We start from the raw sequence: 27,104 nt of genomic DNA, 5'->3' as shown, positions 1-27,104 counted from the left end.
GAGAATCTGCCTGCCATTGCAGGGGACATGGGTTCGAGCCCTGGTCTGGGAAGATCCCACATGGCGCGGAGCAACTAGGCCCGTGAGCCACAACTACTGAGCCTGCGCATCTGGAGCCCGGTGCTCCGCAACGAGAGGCCGCGATAGTGAGAGGCCTGCACACCGCGATGAAGAGTGGCCCCCGCTCGCCACAACTAGAGAAAGCCCTCGCACAGAAACGAAGACCCAACACAGCCAAAAATAAATTAAAAAATAAATTAATTAAAAAAAAAATTGTATCATATGGTCCATCAGAACACAGTCCCAGCTGTGACAAAGCGAGACAGTGGCATGGACATATATACACTACCAAACGTAAAATAGCTAGCTAGTGGGAAGCAGCCGCATAGCACAGGGAGATCAGCTCAGTGCTTTGTGACCACCTAGAGGGGTGGGATAGGGAGGGTGGAAGGGAGGGAGACGCAAGAGGGAAGAGATATGGGAACATACGTATATGCATAACTGATTCACTTTGTTATAAAGCAGAAACTAACCCACCATTGTAAAGCAATTATACTCCAATAAAGATGTAAAAAAAAAAAAAAAAAGAACACAGTCCCAGCCTCAGCTGAGGACAAAATCCACTTGAAAGCAATGGTACCCAGGAGGGAGCTCAACAAATACCTGTTAACTAAATATACCTTGGAGTTTGTTGAAACTTTAAAGAAAAACATGACTCTTACTCATAGGGGACTTACAATCTACAAGGAATATGAGATAAAGTCATCATACATGTAATTATAAAAGTGAGAATGGGAAAAATAAAATTAAGTTATGGTTAGAAATGGATGAGATTAAATTTGATCTGCTACTAGGATAAAAAGCAAGAATTCACGTGAAAGACTGGGGAAACCCTCAGGTGAAAAAGATCCCATAAAACCCAAGTCCTACTTAGAATCTCATGAACATCGAAGAAACACAACACATTTTGTTGTTATGCTCAAACAAAGGCATTTTATTAGCTGGCTTTACACGTTAAATAATATCTTGGTTACCAAAGGAACAATTTCCAATAACTGCAAACTAAGCAGTTCCAAATGGTTGTCTGTTGAAGGAAGAACACTCACTGCTCAACACAAAATACCTTTATTAACCTTCAACAAATCTTTTCTTACAGTTAACTAAAAAACTGCTCAGGTCAAATATTAACTACCTCAATAACCCATTTTAGTTATTCTTCCTTAAAAATGTGTGTTGTAAGTTGAAATCAAAAGAGAAAACTGAAAACATTTGGTGGTTTGGCTGGAAGTAGAGTTCACGTCATGATGATTCGATGTCTTCTAACACATATTTCTGATAACTTCCGTAAGTCTCAGCAAGGTAAATCCATTAGTAACATTTCAGAGGAAAAGCTAGTTTTTTAAATGAAAGTGCAATATTAGCCTTTCTTTGCCAGTTGGCAACTTAAAATTTTTGTAGGAGTGGTGAATAATACTTCTTTGCAGCTGATTAAAGCTTGAATTTTCTCTCATTTAAAAAAATATCAATTGCACATTGTTGCTTTAACTGAATAACTGGATTCTTTCAAAACATGGAGGTTAACTATCTCACTGTGTTTAGAAACATGGTAGAAATTCTGACCCATCAACCTTTTATCTGTAAAAGAAAAAAAAAGCATTTGCTATAATTTAACCAACCACATTATATGAAGAACAACAACAAAAGGAAAAAATGGCAGTGGAGCAATCATTACATCAGGTGAAACTTTTTTGTTTTTCCTGCAACTTTTTTCCTTCCCTAGTCTTGTTATTTGAGATTTTCTATAATCTCTCCATTACTTTCCACAAGAGACTGCATCTTACTTTTAGAATGCTCTTTCATAAAGAATGTTTTGACAGTTAAATGTGATGCTGCTGCTGCTGCTATTAGGTAACATTTACTGAATGCTTTCTAAATGCAATCACTGTGCCAAGTGCTTTATGCAGACCATTTCATTTCACAACTCCAGAAGGTAGATTCTATTACCCCATTTTCATAGATGGATAAATTACAGGACAAATGTTCTTCTGCAGCTAGGAATTAGTGGAGCAGTAACAGACTTAAGTTTAACTCCAGAGCCTTTTTCATGGTACACGTATAACTGAATTTTGATGCAACCTAAAGCCCTATGTCCAAAGTATCCATCCAGTTAAATGAACTGAGTAATTTTTATGCAGAAAACAAGCATATGAAGTAATGAAGCCCCTTTTAAAAATACATGCATACCTCGGAGATATTGTGGGTTCCGTTCCAGGCCACCTCGATACAGTGAGAATCGCAGTAAAGCAAGTCATAGGAATTCTTTGGTTTTCCAGTGCATAGAAAAGTTATGTTTACACTATACTATAGTCTATTAAGAGTGCAATAGCATTATGCCTAAGAAAACAATGTACACACCTTAACTAAAAATACTTTATTGCTAAAAAAGGCTAACTATCATCTGAGCCTTCAGTGAGTCATAACCTTTTTGTAGGCATAACATCAAAGATTACTGATCACAGATCGCCGTAACAAATATGTAATAATAATAATGTAAAAGTCTGAAATACTGCAAGAATTACCAAAGTGTGAAACAGAGACATGAAGTGAGCAAATGCTGTTGGGAAAATGGTGCCTAGAGACTTGCTCAATGCAAGGTTGCCACAAACCTTCATTGTGCAGAACACAGTATCTGTGAAGTGCAATAAAATAAGGCACGCATGTATTCATAAGCTCTACATGAATCATGATAGTGTGGGAGGAAATTTAAATCACTGAAATTCTGGTTCATTTCTGGCTATTTCCTCCAAAACTCAACCGTACCTTACATTATATATTAATGTTTCAGAAACATTACTGATATATTAACTGAACTTTCTGAATGAATGAACTGAGAACCAGTTATTAAAAAAAAACGTAATGAGGGCACTTTGTTAAACAAAACCACTACCCCCAATTCATTTGACTCTTATTAAAGTCTATTCTCATGATTTGGACTGCATACAGATGTATTTTTCAATGCCTTTAATTTTGAGCAATATTACTGGTGGAGAAGACAGTTTGGAAGTTTCGTCATGAGAAGATCTAAGATGAAACATTTTCTTCCCGTCATTCTTTTAATCTTTAATAAAATTTTAAAATGTTGTTCTAATATAACTGCACTCCCGTTAAGCCATAAAATCTCAGTAATCATTCTTAAAAAGTAGAAAAAGAGGGCTTCCCTGGTGGCACAATGGTTAAGAATCCATCTACCAATGCAGGGGACACGGGTTCGATCCCTGGTCCGGGAAGATCGCACATGCCGCGGAGCAACTAAGCCTGTGCCACAAACTGAGCCTGCACTCTAGAGTCTGCGAGCCACAACTACTGAAGACCATGCACATACAGCCTGTGCTCCACAACAAGAGAAGCCATTGCGATGAGAAGCCCGCGCACCGCAACGAAGAGTAGCCCCTGCTCGCCACAACTAGAGAAAGCCCGTGCGCAGCAACGAAGACCCAACGCAGCCAAAAAATAAAAATAAATAAGTAAAATTTTAACAAGAAAGTAGAAAAAGACATAATAACCATGGATACATAATCAGTCACTTTAAAATACCTCGGTGACTACACCAGCAGCTATGGTAGAACCACTGTAGCGCAGCATGAATCTCCCCAGCTCTTTAAAGTCTTTGTACAGCTCAAGAGCCACTGGTCTTTGTGTCTGTAGCTCCACCAATGCATTCTGGCCTTTGGTCAACAATCTATCACGAAAAATAAAATGGAAATCTAATAAAGGTAAAGAAATGTAATTAAAACCTGAAAAATATTTCACATTCCATCTACACATCAACTTAGTTTTTCAAAAACTTAAAAAGTAAAAAGGGATTTTCTTAAAATGAAAATATATGCCTTTGAATTTGAGGGAGTTAGTTGAAAGAAATGAGAGGAGTAATTCTAGATTTAAGAAATATTAGCTAGTTCGTGTGTGTATGAGTGTGTGTGTGTGTGTGTGTGTGTGTGTGTTTTAAACAATCCTCCAAATTGAACTCTATCCTTTGAAGGACACTATAATCTAAAATACTCAAGACACCTCCACCAAAGTCTTCCCTTTCATTCCCTCATGAAATTAAAGAAGAGTGATGCAGTTGCATTTAAAGAAAGGAATGCAATGTCCTATGTCTTCCATAGTAAAATCCTAATTGGTAGATTATGTGTTAAAAAGTTATCTTTAAAGAGGATAATCTCCTAGTGCCAACACACTACCCTAGATCTCTCTCTCCCTCCCTCCTCTCTCTTTTCTCACATAGGAAGAGTGGTTCTTTAACAGACGTTCAGGATAAAATCATGTAAGATTCTTTCACAGTATGATGTTTGTAGGAAATGAAGGGAGATGAGGCATAGGTCTGATTGCAAACAGCTTCACACAAATAAGCAAAACCACCAAGAATCCTTGTGCACGGGCCCCACCAGACTTACTGAAAGAGGGAGAACCCAAAGGGGACATTCTGAAATGTTCCCTAATTCAATTTTGATGTGTTCTAGAAGGATAGAGAACAGCATTCATAAACTCCCCTTCTGAAAGATTAATTCAGGGACAGACAGATAGAATAAGCCAAAGTTTCTAAAAAACGTATTCCCAAAATTCTAAATATTGGCTTTGGGCAATTTCAGCTTAAGGTCCCATTCCTTAGGAAGGAGAACATCTAATATATTCATAATTTGCATTAAGTTTGGTTCTAGAAAGCTTGATTCCATCCCACATAAAGCAATCGAGTCTACAATGTGCCAGGAATGGAAACAAAGGGGAAAGGCCAAATGGTGTTGGTGCAAAATAAAAGGACAAAGCTACAAATACGGTGACAGGAAAAACTAGCATGAGAATATATTAAAACCTAGAATTACCATCATTGAGCTAGACTCTGCAGCATGAGCAGGGAGGGTAAAATTCAGGATTACATCTGATGAGCCAATGTCAGATTGAGAATTTTCCAAGTCAAACAGCCCGCCTCCTGCCAAAAGAATTTATGTGACCCAACTAACTAGATTAGAATCCTGGGCCTGCCATTTGCTAGCTTTGTGATCTCAAACGTGTTATACAATCTCTTTAAGCCTCAGCTTCCTCATTTGAAACATGGGAAACATAATAATACCTGCTTCATACGGTTGCTGAGAATGTAAACCATGTGAAAGCACTTATGACAGAGCCTAGAAAATAGTGGTCCTCAAGAAACATCAGCCATTAGTTCTATCACACTTCTCAGTACATTATGGCAGACACTCAGGCTAGAAGCTAAAGACTCAGGTTAAAAATAAAGAACTATCTTTAAAACAGAGGTGAAGTAGCCTCTTTTTTCTAACTAACGGAGAAACAGGCATGGGTTTAGAACAGTGTGAAGATTCTTTCTTCTACGTGCAGCCAATCCTAAATTAACCCTCTAACCACCTTGGCCTCTTACACAGGTGCAAATGAGGAGGAACACCCCAGGACTGAAAAAAAAGGGGATTTTGGGTGGGATTCCCCATAGGGCTGAAGTGAGGAAAACCCCAAAGCTGAAGCAGCCAAACCAAACTGTGGTCAACCTTTAGTTGAATTAGAGTAAGAAACTCAAGATTCTCAGGAAGCACCTCCTCTGAAAAATCCCGTGCCTATCCCAGCCAAGGGGGAACTGTCCACACCTAGACCTAGGTATTAATGGTAAGCAGAGGGGACCAACATGTGGTGACCACCTCAGCCTAGGCACCAGGTGGACTTCAAGCAGAAAACAAAAGTACTTTCCAGGTGGGAAAAAAACAGTGTTTAGTTCACTCTCTTCCTGAGGTATTCTTAGCATAGGGCATGATTCCCATGAGGGGGTGACAAGAAAGTTAAGAAGCACAATCAGCTGGAATTTGGGACAAGTGGCTAGGCATAACTCAAGTTCATCTTCAAAAATGTAGGACTGATTTTTTAAATGCCTTCATTTTTACATCATCAGTATCTAGGGCTTGATACTTACATATAAACTTATATTTACATTTTTATTTACAATTCACACCCATCACCATCATATATAACTGAAATTATATCTAGCATTCCTACCTAAACAGGAGCTTAAATATTTGTTTTTGTGTTTTCATCCAGTCCTTTAAAAAACTGATTTCTGGAACAAGTAAAAACAGACTTCACTTATCCCAAAGAGAAATATTACACAAATGAATTAATCTGTAAGGAATGTGCTTAAATTGTGTTTATTATTTATGCATTGAAACACTTACTTAGGCTTTTTCTTTGTGACTTCACCAGTGCTTTTGTTTAAGACGCTAATCAATCGTTTAACAACGGCAGGTTCACTGATGGTTTGGTAGTGTAACAGCACCTAAAACAAAAAATTGTAACACTACAAAGCTGTTCGCTGCAGCATCTCTGGTCTTTTACTCTGGCACTCACACGGAATCACGTTAGCCTCAGCACTACTGCCTGGAGTTGCAGGATCTCCAGCTGCTTCCCCTAAGTCCCACCACTCCAATCAGGCTGTCCCTTAACTCACTAGGGGAAAAGGGCATGGGAAGCAGTTCCAATTTCTCCTCCACCACTTACTGTGTAAACTTGAGTAAATTACATAACCTTCCTTATAGGATTATGATGAGAACTAAATAACAGAAGAGACAGTGTCTGGTACAGCAGATGTTCAACAAATGTGAATTGTTTCACCATAAAAATGAGGGAAGGGGAATTGCATGATATTCAGCAGTAACGAATTGTATTCACTGCTGGATAATGAGAGTAAAATATTATATGGGGGGACTTCCCTGGTGGCGCAGTGGCTAAGACTCCGCGCTCCCAATGCAGGGGGCCCGAGTTCGATCCCTGGCCAGGGAACTAGATCCCACATGCCGTGGAGCAACTAATAGTTCGCATGCCACAACTAAGGAGCCCACATGCAGCAACTAAGACCCGGAAAAACCAAATAAATAAATAAATATTAAAAAAAAATATTATATGGGAGTTTAGACAGGCTTTGAAGTCAGGCAGACCTGAGTTCAAATCCTAACTTTACACATTCTAGTTGTGTGATCTGGGGCAAATCCTGTAATAACCGTTTTCCCCCCAATATCCCCAGCATCAGGTCTCTCATCACTAAATGAGGAAAACCCGATAATGTTATTTTAAAGTGGTGCCTAACACATGGTAAACCTGAAGTTAACTGATGGCCTTATATATTAGCTATTACTGTTCATGTTTTATATGTAAGGAAATTAATATCAAATAGGTTAAGCAGCAGTAAGGGTGCCAAGACCACTCAATAGGGAGAGAACAGTCTTTTCAACAAGCGGTGCTGGGAAAATTAGATATCTATATGCAAAAGAATCTTACACCATATACAAAAATTAACTCAAAATGGATCAAAGACCTAAACAAAAGGACTAAAACTATGAAACTCTTAGAAGAAAACAGAGTGGGAAATCTTCTTAATGTTGAATCTGGTAATGACTTCTTGGATATGACACCAAAGTAAAGGCAACAAAAGGAAATGTAGATAAAGTGGACTTCATCAAAATGTAAAACTCCTGTACATCAAAGGATACTTAAGAGTAAAAAGACAACCCACAGCATGGAAGAAGATATTTGTAAATCATACACTGATAAGGAATTAAAACCCAAAATACATAAAGAAATGAAAAGATGCTCAACATTACTAGCCATTAGGGAAATGCAAATCAAAACCACGATACACCCCTTCACACTCATCAGTATGCCTATTATAAACAAACAAACTAACAAAAAATCACGCCCCCAACACCCACACACACAAAAAGGCAAATAACAAGGAAGAGGAGAAATTAGAACCCTCGTGTACTGCCGGTGGCAATGTAAAAATGGTGCAGCTGCTGTGGAAAACAGTTTAGTGGTTCCTCAAAAGTTAAACACAGAATTTCCATACAATCAAGCAATTCTACTCTGAGATATATACTCGGAAGAAGTGAAAGCAGGGGTTCAATCAGATACTTGTATGCCAGTGTTCACAGAAGCATCATTTACACCTGCCAAAAGACAAACAATCCAAACATCCATCAACGTATGAATGGATAAATAAAATGTGGTAAATACTTACAATAGAATATTATTCAGTTTTAAAAAGAAATGAAATTCTGATACATGTTATAACATGGATGAACCTCAAAAACATTATGTTAAGTGAAATCAGTCAGACACAAAAGGACAAATATTGTACGATTCACTTATATGAGGGATGTAGAATAGGCAAATTCATAGAGAAACAAAGTAGAACTGTGGTTACCAGAGGACAGGGGGAAAGCGTGATAGGGGGAGTTATTGTTTAATGGGTACAGAGTTTGGGATAAGGAAGAAGTTCTGGAGATGGGAGGTGGTGATGGTTGCACAAGGTGAATGTACTGAAGGCCACTGAACTGTACACTTAAAAATGGTTAAAATGGTAAATTTTCTGTTATAAATATTTTATCACAATAAATCAAAACATGAATTTAGTTAAAGTCTAACCCATTCTTCTTTTTTTTTCTTCTTAAATATATAGACAGTTTACCATATAAGCTAAGGGAAACAAAAATATTTATGTATTAAGGAACTAGTCCCTAAATAGTGAAATTTAATTGCTTAGGAAGCCTCTCCTTGATTAAATTTTTAAAAATTGTGGAAGTTTCTTCCCACAGAGAGTGGATTAAATGGCAAAACGTGATGTTTTTTTTCTGAAACAAAATTCATCGTGGTATTCGTGAATCAACATAAGCAAGTAGAATCTCATAAAGCAGCACTGAAAAACTTTTAATTCATAAAACAAACTACAGTACACAGGAAGACAGTATTACTATTCAAAGTAACTACCAACCTCCTGACCTCTCTACCTCTCCATTGGCAAAAATTATTGCCGCATGAGTAAAAACACAGTAACCAACCTCTTCAGCTTCTCTCCATTGGACATACTGCTTTCTAAGAATGAGTGCCATTCGTTCATAGCAATTTCTTGCTTATCAACACATGAATTTTAAATATTTAAAAGAAGTATTTGCAACAATAACTTTTTTTGGACAGAGCTTTTGCCCCTCCCCTTTTTTAGCATATGGGAGAAATGGAATATAATTATAAAACTAAAATACTTAAACACTATTTTATAAATATAATTTAATAGGATCAAGTTTACATAGAAATAATTACAAAGAATTATAAGCAAAGCACATGGTTATCTCAAATAAAGGTGCAGAGGTATAAAATAAATTTAAATGTGCTAAATAAATTTATTCCCAATCTTTAAAATACTATCACTAATTTAAATAAAGTTTAAAGGTCAATTACTATTACTCCCTTACTTTTATTTCAAAGATGCATCAAATGGAGAAAATGATCTGTTTATATTTTTAAAGGCAAGCCGTTTAATTCCACCGAGAAACATTTTTGATTCTCATGCAGAACCTGTACTATATAATAAGCTGATCAAGAAAAGAAAAATAAGTCTAATGGGGAAAATGTCCATTAGTTAAATGGCAAAAGCAAGGTACCAAACTATAAACAGAGTACGGCCCCAAATAGCTGAAAAAAAATTTACACATAAAACAAAGAATTCATGCTATTCACAAGTAGTATCTTTTCTAGATAAGTAACAATATAGTATAAAGTCCCCCTCTTCCCATAAATGTGCATGTTCAAATGGTGCTAGTCAATGATAACCTGCAAACCAACCTCACAGCTTCAGTGTAATTAAAGTTTACCTAGGTCAAGCATCCCCAAAATATACCCATAGATACCAATGTACACAAAAAAATACTCTGAAATGTAAAGAACAGATAATTATAGGTTACACAATTATAGAAGATTCTGTTTTTTAATAAGATGTTAAATATGATTTTTTTAATTTATTTATTTATTTTTGGCTGTGTTGGGTCTTTTGCTGTGCGTGTGCTTTCTCTACTTGTGGAGAATGGGGGCTACTCTCCTTTGCGGTGCATGGGCTTCTCATTGCGGTGGCTTCTCTTGTTGCAGAGCACGGGCTCTAGGGTGCACGGGCTTCAGCAGTTGTGGCTCGAGGGCTCTAGAGCACAGGCTCAGTAGTTGTGGCACACAGACTTAGTTGCTCCATGGCATGTGGGATCTTCCCAGACCAGGGCTCGAACCCGTGTCCCCTGCATTGGCAGGAGGATTCTTAACTGCTGTGTCCCAGAATTTTCTTATCATTTTTATTTTTTGTGTGTTTTCCAAAATTTTCCATAACAATGTATTACTTTTATAATCAGAAAAACTACAAATAAGCTTATTATAAAAAAAAAAACAAAACAAAACAGAAAGACCCAATCTAAGAAGTAACATTTGGAACTCAGCAAAAAAGTGTCTACGATTTTCCCTAAACGATTTTTTTATCATCAGTTTGTATCCTATTGATTATGAAATTTCTTCTCAATGCCTTTTTGAAAAAAACATCCCCAGACTTAAGGATCAAAATTTAAAAAAAAACACAATAAAGATGATCTTCAAATTCCAATTTCATGTTTTACTGGATGAGAGTAATACAAATGTTAGTTGAAAATAACAATAGCAACATCACCTATAAAGAGAGTTACTATTTTTTAGGATAAAGTTATATTGAATTTATAAAAACAGTAACAAACATTTTGAAACTTACAGGAAATCCTTTAGTGATAGGAATTTCAATATTAAAGATGAGGATTCGGGCTCTGAAACGAGTGCAAACCTTAATGGGTTCTTTGGGGCCACAAAATATGCAGCCAACACTGTAACAACAACAAAACAAAAACAAAAAAGGAGAGCAGGTAGTTGGGGGGATAATTAAATACACATCCAATAGGAAACCTTTAAAACCATTAACAAGGTAAAACAATCCAGTAAATTAGGGACTTTTTCTAAATAGTCCCTTTTGGGTTAAAGCATGGCTTTACACCATTATTAACCTTATGTCATTTCCATACATTACTGTTTTCCCTCAAAGAACATGTCAGGTACACACGTTGACACGTATTAATTTAAATTTTAGTAGGTTCTGCTTATCATTCTTACACTTCCACAAGTGCCTATTTCTGGCCAAATGAGATTCAGAATTAACACTCAATTCTTTCATTTGAGCTGGTGAATTGCAAATTTTACGCGTTTTGAGGTCCTACATCCAAAACAATGGTCGCTTAAACTCATTTTCTCACTCACTTGATTTTGATGACATCCATCCCAACCAACGTAAGACTAACATGATCGCCTGCTGCCGCCCAGTCGACAGGTTCATCATGCAGAGTGATTCCTGGAAATGAGTAAGAACCAAAGCATACAGTGAAACATCTCAATATCAAACCATAACAACCAAGGGAGTTTGGCTGATTTGTGCCTCATCAGTCACTACTCATCATTTTCAATATGAATGGATTGAGATTGAGAAGTGTTAACTGTAAGCACTGAGGAAAACACACTTCCTCTAGACTTGACTCTTCTGGACCACCACCCTAAACATAAAGTGACTTGTATCTGTCCATAAAAGGCTGATTTCTACTTATTTAATCAAGATTTTTTAAACTCATTTATACGACTGGTATATTCATTAAATAGGCCCCATTCTAATACTTCTCTTCTATTAATGGATACAGGCATAATAGTACAGTCCCAGTTATTTCCAAACATAATAGATGAGACTGGGGAAGATGTCTAGTAGTATTTAAGCTTTGCTCTAATTAGACAACGACGTAAACAATCTCTGAGTAACCCACAGGGCATCGGTACTCAGTCAGATGGTACCCTCGGCAGGCCCCTTCATTATTCATGGCTCAAAAGAACTGCTTCCCAGAGAGACAGATGCACAATGATAAATAGTTTTATGAAAAGGAGGAGATTAATAGTGTAAGAAAATTTAATTTAAAAATGATCCCAGCTATTGCTACCTTTATTACCTAGGAAAAATCCTAGAGTATAATTGCAAAGGGCAATAAAACTCAGGTATTTGAATAAAGGCTTTTAAAAGGTTTCTCATATTTTCTGATTCTGTGGGGTAAGTTCCTTTCTATAGGAACTTGAGTCTTAACAATGAAGACAGTATGTAGACCAACCACTGGGGAACAGTTCTCGATTGACAAGTTTTTAGTAAATTACAATTCACCCATCTCCTCCTGAAAATACTTATTTTTTCCATATAGCATACTCTTGAGTTTCTCTGAGACTCTTTGGGAGTTCAAGGAGAACTTTAAGGGCTCTGAGACAACCTAAAGTTTTATTCAAAGTTTCATGTAGCTGCACATCTGCATTAATCTGAGAAGAGGGGCCATACTTTCATCAAGGTGTCAAAGAGGTTCCTGACTCTAAAAACGTTAACAATTATGATATTTTAAAATGTTTGTCAAATTTTCAACTAATTACATTTAGTTTTTACATGTAAATTTAAAATGACCATATCTGAGTTTTGGTATGAAATGTGGAATTCAAGTCAGGAGCTAGCTACTTACATAGACTAGAGATTGCCTTTAGCTTAGGATTTAAGAGCTTTCATACTAGAAGTTCAATTAACAATATAAAATTTTCTGAAGATAATATATAATCTGACTTCCTTCCCCCAAACATGTTACACTGTCCTACATGTGATATTTATCTTCTCAAGCACTTTCTTCACTGGAGAAAGAAGTTCTTTTTTAACACTCTATGAACTTATATGTTAATAAAGTGAAAATGTAATTTCGAATTTCCATTTGTTGGTAGCAGATTTAGTCAGTTCTCTTTTTTAGGACACTACTGGTTAGTGAGCCAGAGTAGCACCTAAAGTGTTCAGACAGAAGCGTGCATTAAAAAATCAAATAAATCAATCAAAAGCATTAGGGTGAGAAATTGAGGACTGAGAATCTCCAAGTTGGGTTAGAAGGGTGGCTCTCAAGGAGTGAAGCAGTGCTTCTCATATGGCTTCCCTTTAAGAACCACTAGGTTAAAGATAAGTGGTTGGAGTTTTTCTGGTAGGGTAGGGACAGGAAAGAAAGAGGGAAAGAATGTAGAACTTTCAGAAGTGACCAAATTATGATTTTGGAGCTCACAAAGGAGCCAATCTGTAAGGTCTATGACCATGGTTTAGGATCATGGTTTTAATTCATGCCTGATTATATTAAAAAAAAATTTCCTATTCTCAAAAAGGTCTTTAACATATAAAGAAATTAGTATTTCAATAGTATTGCAGCTCTTGATCACTTTAAGAAACAACAGCAGAGATAATTTAAGCTAAATTTAAAGATGAATAAGGGAATGAAAGCCAAAGTTATTTCCATTTAACCTTTTTCTTTCTACTTGCTTAGAGATCAAGAAAATTTTGTTTGATAAAAATAATATACACTTTTTAAAAAAGAATCATTTTCCACAGACCTTTTGTTTGCAAGTTTACTTTATAGTATAAAACAGATCTTCAGTTTTATGTTGAAGTCAGAAGTTTAGTTGGAAGCTAGAATAAGGTAAGTGCAGAATTATAAACTTTTAAGCAGAATTCAAAAAAGAAGAACATGTATACAGGTAAGGTCAAATGATCAGAAGATAGAAACAGTTATAAGCTATTATGAAAGGTCATATACATGCAAAAGCAATAATTGCAGCACTTAAAACTAGCTCAATTTCTCTTTTCAACATTAGGATTCTCTCCATTTGCATCTTATTTTCTTAAGTTTTCCTGTGAAAAATTTCTTTTGGTATAAACATGATCTAGGTTGTTAACTTATAGTAATTCTGAAATACACATTTCAAAACAACAGACTGTAGCACTCTGCTTTGCCACTGACTATTTAGTGCCAGGATGGGGTCAGACTTAATTTCTGCTACTGAATACTATTTTAAATGTATCTGACAGGTGTCTATACATCTGGGTCAATCCTAGCCAGGCTTCTTGAATCAATGTCAAAAAAAAGAAAAAAAATGCTACCACAGTTAGAATGTTATATGTACATTTATACACACATAGTCACAACAGAAAAAAATCGTTTAATGTTTTCACATTTTTATCTTCAACAGTTAGTATCATTTTGACAGTCAGTTACAATTTCAGTAAGAGGTTATTTACTCTGGAGTTAATAACTAAACTACTTTTAAAAACCTGCTGTCTCAACTTAAGGGTTATTTAACAAAAGAATCTTGCAGAGGAATACCTTTTGCAGTACAAGTTTCATTAGGAGGCATTGCTAGTAGTCGGTCACCAGTTTGGATATAACCAGCTTCAATTTTACCAGTTACACAAAATCCAGATCCTTGGTCTACAAAACATGCCAAAATTTTATAATGGTTCACATAACAATATCATCTATGTTTAATACTGCTAGCTATACTAAGTTTCCTAGTAGTTATATAAAACTAGTAGTTCAATGAACATTAAGCAATGATCATTTCAGAATTTTTAATATATCTACTAAATATGACACACCACATTCTACTCTTGATTTTCTTATAAATAAAAATATTTATATTAGAAAAAGTGGGAATTCATTCCTTTTTCAATTTTATTGAAATGAAATTTATTGAATACTTACTAAGTACCAGGCACAGTGCTAAACTCTGGGAATAAAGAGATGAAAATATAAGTCCCTACCTACAAGGAGTTTACACTAGTGAAGAGAAAGGCAAAAACAATTACATTGTCCTGAGACAAATGTTATTTATAATGTGCAATGGAAAAAAAACAAGGTTCATCAAAGAATCCATGATGATGGAGAATGACTACACTTTAGCGAGGCACTTAGAAGAAGGACTACACTTTAGCGAGGCACTTAGAAGAAGGAACAGGAGTTTACCAGATCGTTTGTGTGCATGTGCAAAGGCACAGTCATAACCAAATGTGGGACGTGCTAAGACCCATGTGTCATTTATATGGAATTTATATGGGGACCATTTGGAATAATGAGGGAAAGGGCAAGACAGGAGGCAAAAGAGGTAGACATGGGACAAATAATAACGGGGCCTCATAAATCACACTTAGGGCTTGAATTTCATCCTCAGTTAAGTAATGGGAAACCAGAAAAGAATTGTGAATGGAAAAGTGACATGATGGTGTTTCTGTGTCAGAGAGATGGGGAGGTTGATTGAAATGCATACATGGACTACAGAAAGGGAAGAAGCTCAAGAATTTGAGAATAAGGTATGACAGATTTAAGGTGATAAGGTAAATGGGGGATAATCACAAAAACAGAAAAATCTGGGATGTGCATTAACTGTGAGATAGAAAATTAAAGAACAAGATCCATTTTAGCCTTGGTGAATTTGAAGTATCTGCAAGACATACAGATGGAGAAGATGCATTCAAGGGGGCACCAATCACACCAAACCCATGAGAATGGTACCCTGGGAGCACACTCCCTGTGGAGATGCCCAGCAGCAGTTAGCAGATGTATCTGCAGAGTGAGAACAGGTCTGGGTTGGAGATTTGGGAAGCATCAAGATGCAGGAGATAGATGAAATCATGGATATCGGTCCAAAGGGAGCATGCAGAATAAGAAGAGGACTGAAGTGACAGAACACGAGTCAAGGGACAGAGAAAGAGGAGCCCACAGAGAGGATACAGAGAGGTGAAAGGAACAGAAGAGCAGGAGAAAGTCGGTCACAGAAACCAAGGGGGAAAAGTTTCAAGGTGGATGTGGCTACAAGCCTCAGAAGTAATGCCAAATTCAAGTAAGATGGAAGTAAGATAGAACTGAAAAATGTGTACTGACGTTGGCAACCAAGAGTTCATTTGATAATCTCAGTGGGAACTGAGATTGAGGCAAGCAATGCAGGCAGAAGCCAGGAAGCTGCCTGAAGAAAGAAGAGGTAAACAAGTAGAGTCAGCAAACCCTATTAATCAAAAAGAAAATTAAGCACCTCTTATATTTTAAATAGATAATAAGCATTTTGAAAAGAATTACCATACTTCCTCTTCTACTAGAATGCTGGAAAATGATAATAATGAATTCCAATTTCATTGAATGATTTTTGTGAAGCACCTTCATTTATTCATTTATTAAACAACGTTTATTAAGTATGTTTTATATGCCAGGCACTGAGCTAGGTCTTGCAAATATGGATATAGAAGTGACAGTACTTGCCCTCAAGGAGTTCACAATCTAAGTGAAATAAACAGCACAGGAACAATTATAAAACTGCATGAAAAATGCAGTGACAGAGGATACAGAGAACACAGAGCAACACCTTAGGGTATGTGTGTGGGTGACCTCAATTATCACCCCAGAATTATCAATTTATTGCTGCTCAGTTCCAAATCTACTCTCTACTTCCTGCTCTGTGACAATGGAGATTTGGGGAGCAGCTGACATCTTTACCATACTGATTATTCCAATATATAAGTTATATATTGGAATAATAAGCTACATCCTTTTATTTATTAAGACCTTTTATTCCATTTCCATTTTATATTTTTCTGTGTAGAGCCTTGTACACATTAAACTGGATGTATTCTTAGGTATTTAATACAACACCTCCTACAACACCTCTTCTGAGTTTGTCCTTCCTTGGGTTCTCTTCCTCAGCCCTAGGGTACCACATAGTGCCCTTGTATCTTATAGTCACTCTTTTTAATATATTAATAATCCTTTATATTAAACTTCCCATTTTACATATGTGTGGTGTCTATTTCCTGACCCAGACTGCTATATATGGGTAGGAAATGGACAAGTAAAGAGAGAGAAGAGCACAACATGGGTAGACATAGTGGCAATAAAAACCCTATGTAATTAGGAAATACTGAATGATCCAGTTCAGTTGAAGGATACAGAAACTAAAGGAATCTAACGGGAGAAAAAAACTATGAGGCTAGACAGATAAAGGATCAGGGTTTTTTTATACTTGGAAGGTGAGTATGAGATGGGGAAATGGTAAGTAAATTGAAGATTCTTCTAGGCAGGGGTGTTAAGTAACTAGAATTGTATACCACTGGCATGAAGAAGGAAGAATCTGAAGACAACATAATAATTTTGTCCAACAAAAGAGGTCAGGAGTGAATGGAAAGGCAGGGACCATACTGAAGTAGGCCAACAGAGGTAACACTTACCTTTGAAAACATCAGATACACATAATCTGAAAGGCTTGTCAACAGATCTTCGAGGAGGCTTGAAGGAATCTGGAAAAAATGGTAAAATGGCAAGGTTTAATTTTAAAGTAATTTTTATTTATTTATTTATTTATTTTGCGGTATGCAGGCCTCTCACTGTTGTGGCCTCTCCCATTGTGGAGCACAGGCTCTGGACACACAGGCTCAGTGGCCATGGCTCACGGGCCTAGCCGCTCCGCGGCATGTGGGATCTTCCCAGACTGGGGCACGAACCCGTGTCCCCTGCATCGGCAGGCAGACTCTCAACCACTGCGCCACCAGGGAAGCCCTAAAGTAATTTTTGACTCATGTCCAATGAGTCCACTATACTCCCATGTCTCTCAGAAAATAATTGTTTAATAAATACTAACAGCAAATTGACTGTGATTCATATAATACTCTAGTTTATAAAATGTTTTCACATGTGTTTTCTCATTAATGTCACAACAGTCTGTGAGGTAGGTAGAGCAGGCATTAATTAAAGAAGAAAAATTTAGCATCAGTTTAAATATTGCATATAATTTCAAAATTGGTGACCTAGCTCCTCTGACTACAAATCCTATGCTTTTTTACACATATCACTGTCCCCCATAAAGAACTCTAAATAATAATTAATATCAAGTTCATAATGCATTAAAATTAATATGGCAGTATTCTTACCAATTTGTTCTAATAAACATAGTCCTTTATACCATTTTGTAAGTTCACTTGACTGAGATCTTGTGATTAGATTTTCACCACTGAGACCACTTGTAGGGATAAAAGCTACATCACTTTCCTATAGAAAAGATGGAACATATGAAACTCAATACAACATTGTTTTTAAAAAATTCAAAGGTTCACTATTAGCATAACTGTACCAAGTTTGCAAAAGCAACACTGTACTTTTTAAAAAGTAATAGAAATCAGAGGACTACTGCCCTGAAGTTATCTGATACAACAGTTTTCAACTTTCTTGATTTTGTGGGAGGGAAACTTACAAGCATTAAGCATTGAGTGTTTCCAAAACACTCAAGCATTTTTACCTAGTAACGTAGGCATATTTCACATTTTTGCTGGAGAAATTTCTCTCTACTAGTTTCCACATTCCTCTGTGACCTCCCTAAACCTATACATCTAATTTAATAGGTGGAGAAAAAGTCTTCTACTTATACTAGATCCAAGCCAATTTATAAAATGTATGCAATTTTCTAAAATGAAGTAATCCAGGGAATTCCCAGGCAGTCCAGCGATTAGGGCTCTGCACTCCCACTGCAGGGATCCCTGGTTGGGGAACTAAGATCCTGCATGCCACGCATGGCATGGCAATAAATGGTCAGTCAAACAAACAAACAAACAAATAAAGTAATCCAAAGAATGTAAGATATACATAATATCAGGGAGAAATAAAAACAAAAAGAATTAAAATACTGAACAAGAGTAGCAAAGTAGTTTTTTCTCTCATATCAGTAAGATGAGACTTAAGGAAAGTACCCAAATAAATTTAAAATTATCTTACCTTAAAACCTGCTTGCTTAAGAAAGTGCCCAAGTTTTCCAGTAATCTCTTGAAACCTTTCTTGTTGCCAATTAACCTGATAAAGATCCAATTTATTTTTAAAACTATGCTTCAGACCATGCTATATATAAAAAATTAAAATTTTTGCAATAAAATATAAACAGTCAAGACTATAAAATATAATTATAAAATCTATTAAATATGAAATCTATTAAAATTAAAGCTCACAATGTCAGATCTTACTATTAATATGATCTAAAAGTAAATTTTCTTACAACAGAAAGGCTGGAAACAAACTCCAATGTTTATAGAATTTTTTGGATATGCTAAAAGTGACTTCAAATGTGGGGAGAAAAAGTGAATAACTTATTAAATTGTGCCTGGACCAACTGCTGAAATAAAATAAAATTACTGACACCCCCCCTCCAAGTCAAACAGACATCTTAGTGTATGTATATGTAATATGAACTCTAGATAACCATTCCCATGCTATAGTATTTAGGAGTAAATGCAACACTGTCTGTAACTTGTAACTTACATGGAAATTCATGTCAAAATAAGATAGATAAATGGATGGATACAGGGGTAGATAGACAAAAATGAGATAAAGCAAGTGGTAGAATATTATGTAGCAGGTATAATACGGGTGTTACTGTAACATTCTTTCAACTTTATGTCTGAAAATTTACATACTAAAGTACTGGGAAAAAATAAAAGGTATATGTAATAATGATACTATAAAAGAGCTATGTAGAAAAACTTAGGTGAATATGAATTTGATCCCAGGGTAAGAAAATACCTAAGCATAATGAGAGAAATCAAAAGGAAACAGTAATATCTTTAAATTAAGCTTATAAATTGATTTTTTTTAAGTTTCAAAAATGAGCAAACTACATAAATTCCAAAAGAAAAAATACAAATGATAATATACAAAGTATATTTAAATATTATGACCATTCATAGAAGAGTAAGTTTAAAGAAGAAAAATCATGTTTTATATATCAAATTGGAATACAATCTTTTAATAACAGCAGTGTTGATAAGAATTTGGGGAAGTGAACACACCATATAGAAGTAAATAACTAGAACTTTTCTCAAAGGTATTTTCATCATGTACAGCAAGTCTTAAAATATATATATATATCCTTAGGCCCAGAAACTTCCACAGAATAGACTATTTCTAAACACACACATACACAAAACTGGAAATATTCAAAAGTAGGGGATTGTCTGAATAAATGTTAGTGTATCTTTAAAATACACTAGAATAAACCTATAAAAACTACCTCTTTGCCTCTTTGCGTAAAAATTATTAATTACTTGGAAACATGAACAAGAATATTGTCAATTTTTTGAAACAGTAGATAATGAAACAGACTAGAACCCAATATTATTAAAAAAAGATTTTTACGTGTAAAAATAAATTGGATGGAAGTACAAAATGAAAAGTTAAAAATTGGGCGGGGGAGTTAGAAATATAGGTTATTTCAGGTTTTCTTTATACTAAAATAAATATGCATTTTTATAACTTAAAATGACTTTAAGATTTATAAATTAATTCTGAAAGTGAGAATTTATCTTCTTGCTTAAAAATTACTAATACCTCATTTATTTACTATTAGCATCATGAATTTGTTTTTTAAAATATGACAACTGGACTAAGAAAATGTATACTAGTCACACCTGAGGTCATCAATACGGCAGAACATCATCTTAACTACCATCGAAAACGAATTTTCAAGAAGCCTTTAAATACCTGATCCATTTTATTGACTGCAACTGCGAGCTGGGTCACTCCCAGAGAACGAACCAAGAGGCCATGTTCTCGTGTTTGTCCCCCAGTCTCAAATCCAGCTTCAAACTCTCCCCTGCTGGCATCTACAACTAAAACTGCTACATCTGCCTAAAAAAGAAAAAAATAACAATCAAAACAGCAAATAATGTCATAGCATTTTAATTCAAAGGACAGATTATTAAATTAGTTGTGTGGGTGAGATTTTAAAGGCAGACTCCAACCTGACACCAAACACAAAGCAAATCAAAGGAATTACACAGATGCATTAAAATTTTGGCACTAGCATGTGCCAAAAAAATAATGACATAAAAAAGTAAAAATTCCCATATTTGATTACATGATAATTATTATAACCAGGCAAAGGGGTTATGTTTCTGCTATCAGTTTTTAAAGATTTTCACATGTCATCATATAATCCACACCATAATAGGAAATGAAATGATCATAAAGTAAGTAAAGAATTCATCAGATACTTTGTTCGGAATACAACAGAACTTTATAATTTAAATCAGAAGTATCATGTACTTACTTTGGGGGGGGGCAATTTACACTATTATTTCTATTCTTTTTCCTTTAATTCTTACCCAAATATTCCTTCTGCTTTATATCTACTCTTAAGTGCATCATTCATACCCAATCCTTCATGACTTCTAATGTTAAACTCCTAATTTCTTCAATGAGATCCAGTTCTTTTGATCAAGGATTCTTAGTTAAGAGCACAAACTAAAGCAATCAATGTGAAAATTGGCTCTTTCACTCATGTGTAGTCACTAGCAGGTCTCACACCTCAGGCAAATAGACAGCTATCTCACCTCACAGAAACACTGGGGTATAAATGTAGTTTATTTAAAGCCCTGACCGTCCAAATCCTAGGCTCAATGACTGTAAATCTCCTTCTCATCAGGTTTTGCTAATAACTGTCAAAGTATATGTACTTTTTTAGATTAAAAATTGAAAGTCATTGAACTGGTATTAAGATACCTAAGTCAGTAAGTATCCTTCCTGATCCCCTTTCCTATTAACATCTCAAAAAACATTACTGGGCAATTTCTCTATTCTTTCTAAGCAACAGCTTGTCTTTGGGAGCTTAAATGCCTACACATTTTCAAGGAAGCCTTTTAAGTGGTAAAAAGCGATCTCTCCTCATCCATCATGTATACTGTGTATATTCTTCTTGTAGTACATCTGTGTTAGCCTTTCATTGTCTACCTTTCTACACTGTGATTTCCTTGAGGAGAGGCAACATGTGCTATATGTATCTCTGTATCCAGAAAAGCCTACCACAGTACCTCATACACTGGGTACGTTACTTAATATCTTTGAGCCTATTTCTTCATTTGTCTTATAATGGGATTCAATTAAATAATCTCTAAAATCCTTTCCTACCCTAATTCCATCAGGAGTTTGGAGTAAATGTTCTTTATGATTACTCCGGACTCTAAGATTCTAGGATTAAAAAACATTTCAGTGTCATAGTATGTTCTGGTGTTTGCCTCTCCCATTAAACTATCAAAATGTGCTTTGTAGTCCATCATATCTCCACACTGCCTACCATTGTGCTTGGCACATTCAGTAAGTTTTCACTGAATGAAAACATATATACATACACACACATACACACACATACATACACATACACACACATACATACATACATACATACACACACATACACATAAGGAAACAAAGAAAAATATACCCTTTGGTAAATGCAATGAGAAGTATATCAATTTAAAATGGGGCTAATATGTATTTCACAGAATTGTTACAAGGATTAGATTAAACTAAATGCATGCAAAATACCTAGTACAGAGTCTGGCCTGTATTCAGTAGTCAATCAACGTGATAATTATTACTTTTCAATCTTCATTATCTCATTCAGTCCATGGACTGTCAATTAATATTCTGAAATTATATGTCAACTTCCTTAAATAGAATCAAATACTTCCTTATTTATCTTCAAATATATTCTAATTTATTCACATAACATCCTTTTTAGGTTGACATGCTCATAACATTTGTTGATAAACATTCCCTTTAAATGGGTGGAAGAACTCAGAAAATGGTCAATCACTGAACACTTTTGCCAAGTGACACAAACTTCTGAACTCTCCGTATTTTCCAGTAGTCATCTATTATAGAAGAAATCAATGTCCTATATGTGTAGTGCTATTTGCATTGTTTTAATTATTTAAAGTTATTATCTTTGGTTTTTTCAGTATCCTCATTAAGAATCATGTAAGCTTACAAATTGCAATGGTTTTTTAATCTTAAGAAAGCAGATAAACCACAGGGGGAAGACTCCCAAGCTTCACTATTTCTGCATTAAATTAGCTCTTTAAAAAGATATATGACTTGAATATAAACATAGTAAAAAGGCAGATGTTGAAATATTCACTCCAACTTAGTAATAAATGAATTATAAAGCTATGCCTCATTGAGCCCTTACCATTATTTTTACTACAAAGAAATTTGTAGCTGTTATACATTTGCTTCTTTGTAATAAATTAGAAAAGGTTTTATAAAGTACCAATAGAGATCATGAAAAATACATTTCTCTATTTTTTTCAAATTTTTTAAAAAGTTAAAATTTAAAATTTTAATATTTTAAAAGTTATAATCCTAGCATTATAACCTCAGCATCAGGAAATTCTATGTACAATCAGTGTACTTTGGTTAAGAAAATATCTGGTACCTGGGCTGCTCCTGTAATCATATTTGGAATGAAATCCTTATGGCCTGGAGCATCCATTAATATAATAACTTTGGTTTTGGTCTCAAACTTTGTCATACCAACATCCATTGTTACTCCCCTTAAAGAAAACATAAAATGGTTAGAATGCACCATAGAAATAATCAGTGTTATGGATTATTTAATAATATAGGTGAAATGACAGTCTAAGTTCTTAAGTAATAATGGGAATTCTATTATATAGTCTATTATTTTGAATAATTAGGCTATCTGGAATTTCTGCTGTAATAGAATTACACTGGTATGGCTTTAAAACAAGGTTTGGATACAACAAGAGCGTAATCAAAATGACTGATGCTTCCCATTTCCTTTTTTTTTTTTTTCAGTAAGAAGCAGTACAGATTGTGAACAAAGAAAGATATATAGGGACATATCTGGAGTGGGAAACAATAAATATTGCAGATGAGAAAAGATAAAAATGAAGAATGACCACTATCAGGATGTACCTTTCCTCATTTTCTTACATTTATGCTTCACTAATTATAGAAATAAACTTATAAAACTTTCATTTGTAAGGCTGGTCAGTATGTTACACATTTAGCAAACAGGAAATATCAAAGGAGATGAACAATTTTTTAACAATTGAGAGACAGGGACAGTAGTGGTTTTACATCTCATGTCATCCTCTTGGAGTCCAACACAGCGCCTCTTCTTAGCCACAAAAACATAGATTCAGATATAAGAAAGCCCAGGAGGGTCTACAAAAGTAGCAAGTCTTTCTAGACTGCAGGAATTTAAAAAGGGAAATCACATGGGCAATAAACTAGGTAATTATTCATCCTGGTTTGCCCAGGATAGTCCGTAGTAAGGAATGAGCACTCCCTTCTACTACCAAAGTGTCCCAACAATTATAATGGTAAATTATGTGTTCACCCTAGCAGTCAGGTAACTGTGGGTCTCCTTAGTCAAGTTATTCTAGTTTAATCCGAAACCATGGGCCATTTGAGTTTGCAAAAATGATACTTAATTCTCTTTAATAATCCCCAAATAAGTGCCTGAGAATAGTGATGAACCAAGACTGAGTCTGAGCTCCTCCCTGGACTGCTTTGACCATACTCTTTTGACCCAGCTCTGCTCTGCATTTGTAACTGAGAGGATATGAAAATGTCACTCAGGCTACTAATTTCTGTCCAACACATGAGCAGAACAGAGGATTTATAAATATTTAACATGGTAGGATAAGCAATTCACTGTATTTTTGAAATGCTACTAAGGAATATATAGTGGTGAATTAAAACTCCCATCATGTATATGGAAGCTTCTGCTACCTACAGAATAAAGGAATATTCTAAAAATTGTAGCATGTTGAGCAATAGAAAACTACCAGCAGCAAAAATATGACAGCCAACTAGCAGATTTATTGTTAAAAAAACACTAAAATTATTAATTATTCTAGGAAAGAGATAGATTATTAGCTTACTTGCCTGCTCAACTCACACACGAAGTAAATTCAAACAAAGCCATTCTAACTTAATTATACTGTCCTCAATCTCTTTACCTACTTAATAGATGGTACAAAAAAACTAAAAAGCCATATATCAATAATCTGCTTAATAAGCTGATAGGTGGAAATTTAGTCTTCTAATACTGATATCATACAAAATTCTGTTTTCCAATATTCATTTTCCCAAAATGTGTAACTGTCCAACTATTTTTTCTTACTAGGTTGTAAAACAAGCTTGTGATACTATGAAGAATAAGAAAGACACCTACAAGAAAAAAACAAAACAAAACTCAAACCACTATGATATAAAATTCTATTTACCAGAAGAGCTAAGGAATATTGTGACCTGCTTTATTGAGAATTATCTTATATCAATACTCCAAGAAAATAAACATACTTTTAAAAAGTATGAAAATCCAAATATGTTCTCTAATCATATTCAGAATGAAGACATCAGAGAACAGAGTAACTTCTTTGTTGATTCAGGATTTTCAGAGGGCTTCAGTCTTTATTATTTTGAGACAGTAGGTATATTTGCCATTTCACTTAATTATAAGTGTCCTCTTTCTTTCCTGACAAAGGTGCCATTGGCTTCCCCATCCCTACCAGTTCTAACATGAAATATCTAAAAAGACTTCAAAAGAAATACTTTGGCCAGAGGTATATAAATATCTATATTCTCCTAAAATCTCACCAAAGTTAGCATTGAACACAGTAACACATACAGAAGTAATCAAATGGATTAGATCTACTTGGTAGGAGACAGGTTTAATTACTTGTTTGTTGACTCTGTCTCATAAAAGCATAGTACAGAAAGTATAAAGATGAATTAAGCCTGGTAATTTGAATTTACCGGTCATTTTGATTCTAGACAGAAGACAGTTTACTACAAAAAGTTACCTTTCCTTTATAACCTGATATAATAATCTTATGTATATTAACATTATATATATTAATTTTAAATTAAGAGTCTTACTCATAATTTTCATTCAAAATCAAGACAATTTGACATATACTCAGGGAAGTGACAACCAAAACTTCTCCCACAGAATAATTAGCTAAGGGTTTTTACTGCCTTTTTCTCTGCTTTTAAAAAAAATTTTTAATACACATTTTTTAAACTATTTTCATAGAATTTGGAAGAGTAAAAAATGTACGTAGACTACAATGAAAACTACAATAAAAACATTTCCCTGATAATTGAAAACTTTTTTCTAAAAATAGTCTCTAAAATATTTCATGCTTTGTTTCATGCATATTCAACATATTTACATACTTATTTAAAAGACTATATACCATTTCAGAATGAAAAGTTTGAAATATAGTGACTACCTTTCCCTTTCTTCGCCAGTCTCATCCAAGACCCATGCATATGCAAACGAAGATTTGCCAGCCTTTTTAGACTCTTGTTCATACTTATGCATAGTTCTTTTGTTTACATTACCCAGAAGATAAAGCAAATGGCCCATCAGAGTACTTTTCCCAGCATCAACATGACCTAAGGAAAATTGATTGAGGATTAATACTAGATACATTTTCTAGATGTTGTTCACATTGAGGCATTGCAGGAATATGTAATTCAATAGTTCATGTCAGTGTTTAGAGTAATAAATACCAATTTTTATCAAAGAACAGTTAAGATGTCTAAATGGAGGGAAAAAAGCATGTCTCTTTAAAGGGGGGAAATTTTCCTTTATTTCTGGAAATTAAGATTATCAATGAGACAGGCAATTTTCAAATGTTCATAAAATGAAAATGCCACAACCAAGTCTAATGACCTCTTTAGTAACTTGGCATTATTTCACCCAGAGTGACCTTGGAAACTTGACATTATGATGCAATGCCTCCTTGCTTCATGTTTATTTACACCCACAGAGAAATGCAGAGTGGAATGAGTTTCCATGCTGCCACTAGAAAGTTACTGGGCTTAAGCAGTTGACTGACAATCCAGAGGAACAAAGGGCATTACCAATGACCACTAGGTTGAGGAGTTGCTTCCCTCCTTGCCGCTTTTCCAGCTCTGCTTTGATATCTATTTGTTGCCTCAGCTTGCTAGACTTTTTCACTGGTGTCGGTGTTGAACTCTGCTCTTCTGATGCTTGAATGGTGTGGGATGGAAGGGCTGATTTAGAAGCGGTCTCAAGTACATCAGAAGAAACAAGGCCGGTATCTTCACTAGAATGTCCTTTTTGAGGTGTGTGGAAAATATGACCATTTTCTTCAGCAGTTACTCTACAGAAAGCATAGATAGGAATAAAGTGCTTAAAACAATTCGACTGACATCCTATAATGTCAGAAGAGCAGAGAATTTGTCTCTTCATATTCCTTACACTTGCAGACCAAAAAATGATCTTCACTAAGTGGCTAGAGTCTGTTAAGGTGGAAATGATAAGTAGCTAGACCCAAACCACACAAATACATACATGGAAGATCCCAAGAGAAAAACAGACGACCAAAAACTAAGATAAGAAGAAAATATCCCATAAAATAACTGAAATTCGATGTGTAAGCCCATAGCTTAGCTATACAATCCTATCAAAACAGATGGCATAAAGGAGATATTTTGCAAAAATTGGCATTGTGTTCCTGGAGATAA

The 27,104-nt window shown here is 35.1% G+C and overlaps 1 protein-coding gene across 2 annotated transcripts in view; it reads right to left on the bottom strand.

The window, feature by feature from the left end:
- Nucleotides 1–970: 970 nt before the first annotated feature.
- The window catches only part of HBS1L (HBS1 like translational GTPase), an 82,538-nt gene continuing 56,404 nt past the window's right edge, over nt 971–27,104 (bottom strand). For both annotated transcript variants that reach the window (XM_024759039.1, XM_024759041.1), the window contains 13 exons: nt 26,478–26,740; nt 25,841–26,006; nt 23,008–23,125; nt 20,274–20,420; nt 18,519–18,593; nt 17,681–17,798; nt 16,982–17,050; nt 14,094–14,198; nt 11,146–11,236; nt 10,610–10,718; nt 6,234–6,334; nt 3,595–3,739; nt 971–1,635 (listed from right to left, as the gene is read on the bottom strand). In XM_024759039.1, coding sequence (XP_024614807.1) covers nt 1,624–1,635; nt 3,595–3,739; nt 6,234–6,334; nt 10,610–10,718; nt 11,146–11,236; nt 14,094–14,198; nt 16,982–17,050; nt 17,681–17,798; nt 18,519–18,593; nt 20,274–20,420; nt 23,008–23,125; nt 25,841–26,006; nt 26,478–26,740 — 1,519 coding nt within the window. In that variant the 3' untranslated portion in view covers nt 971–1,623. The remainder of the gene's footprint in view (nt 1,636–3,594; nt 3,740–6,233; nt 6,335–10,609; nt 10,719–11,145; nt 11,237–14,093; nt 14,199–16,981; nt 17,051–17,680; nt 17,799–18,518; nt 18,594–20,273; nt 20,421–23,007; nt 23,126–25,840; nt 26,007–26,477; nt 26,741–27,104) is intronic.

The sequence above is a fragment of the Neophocaena asiaeorientalis genome, unplaced genomic scaffold (assembly GCF_003031525.2).
Source record: "Neophocaena asiaeorientalis asiaeorientalis breed wild unplaced genomic scaffold, Neophocaena_asiaeorientalis_V1.1 scaffold5, whole genome shotgun sequence".
NCBI lineage: Eukaryota > Metazoa > Chordata > Mammalia > Artiodactyla > Phocoenidae > Neophocaena > Neophocaena asiaeorientalis.
This window is presented reverse-complemented; position numbering and strand designations above follow the sequence as displayed.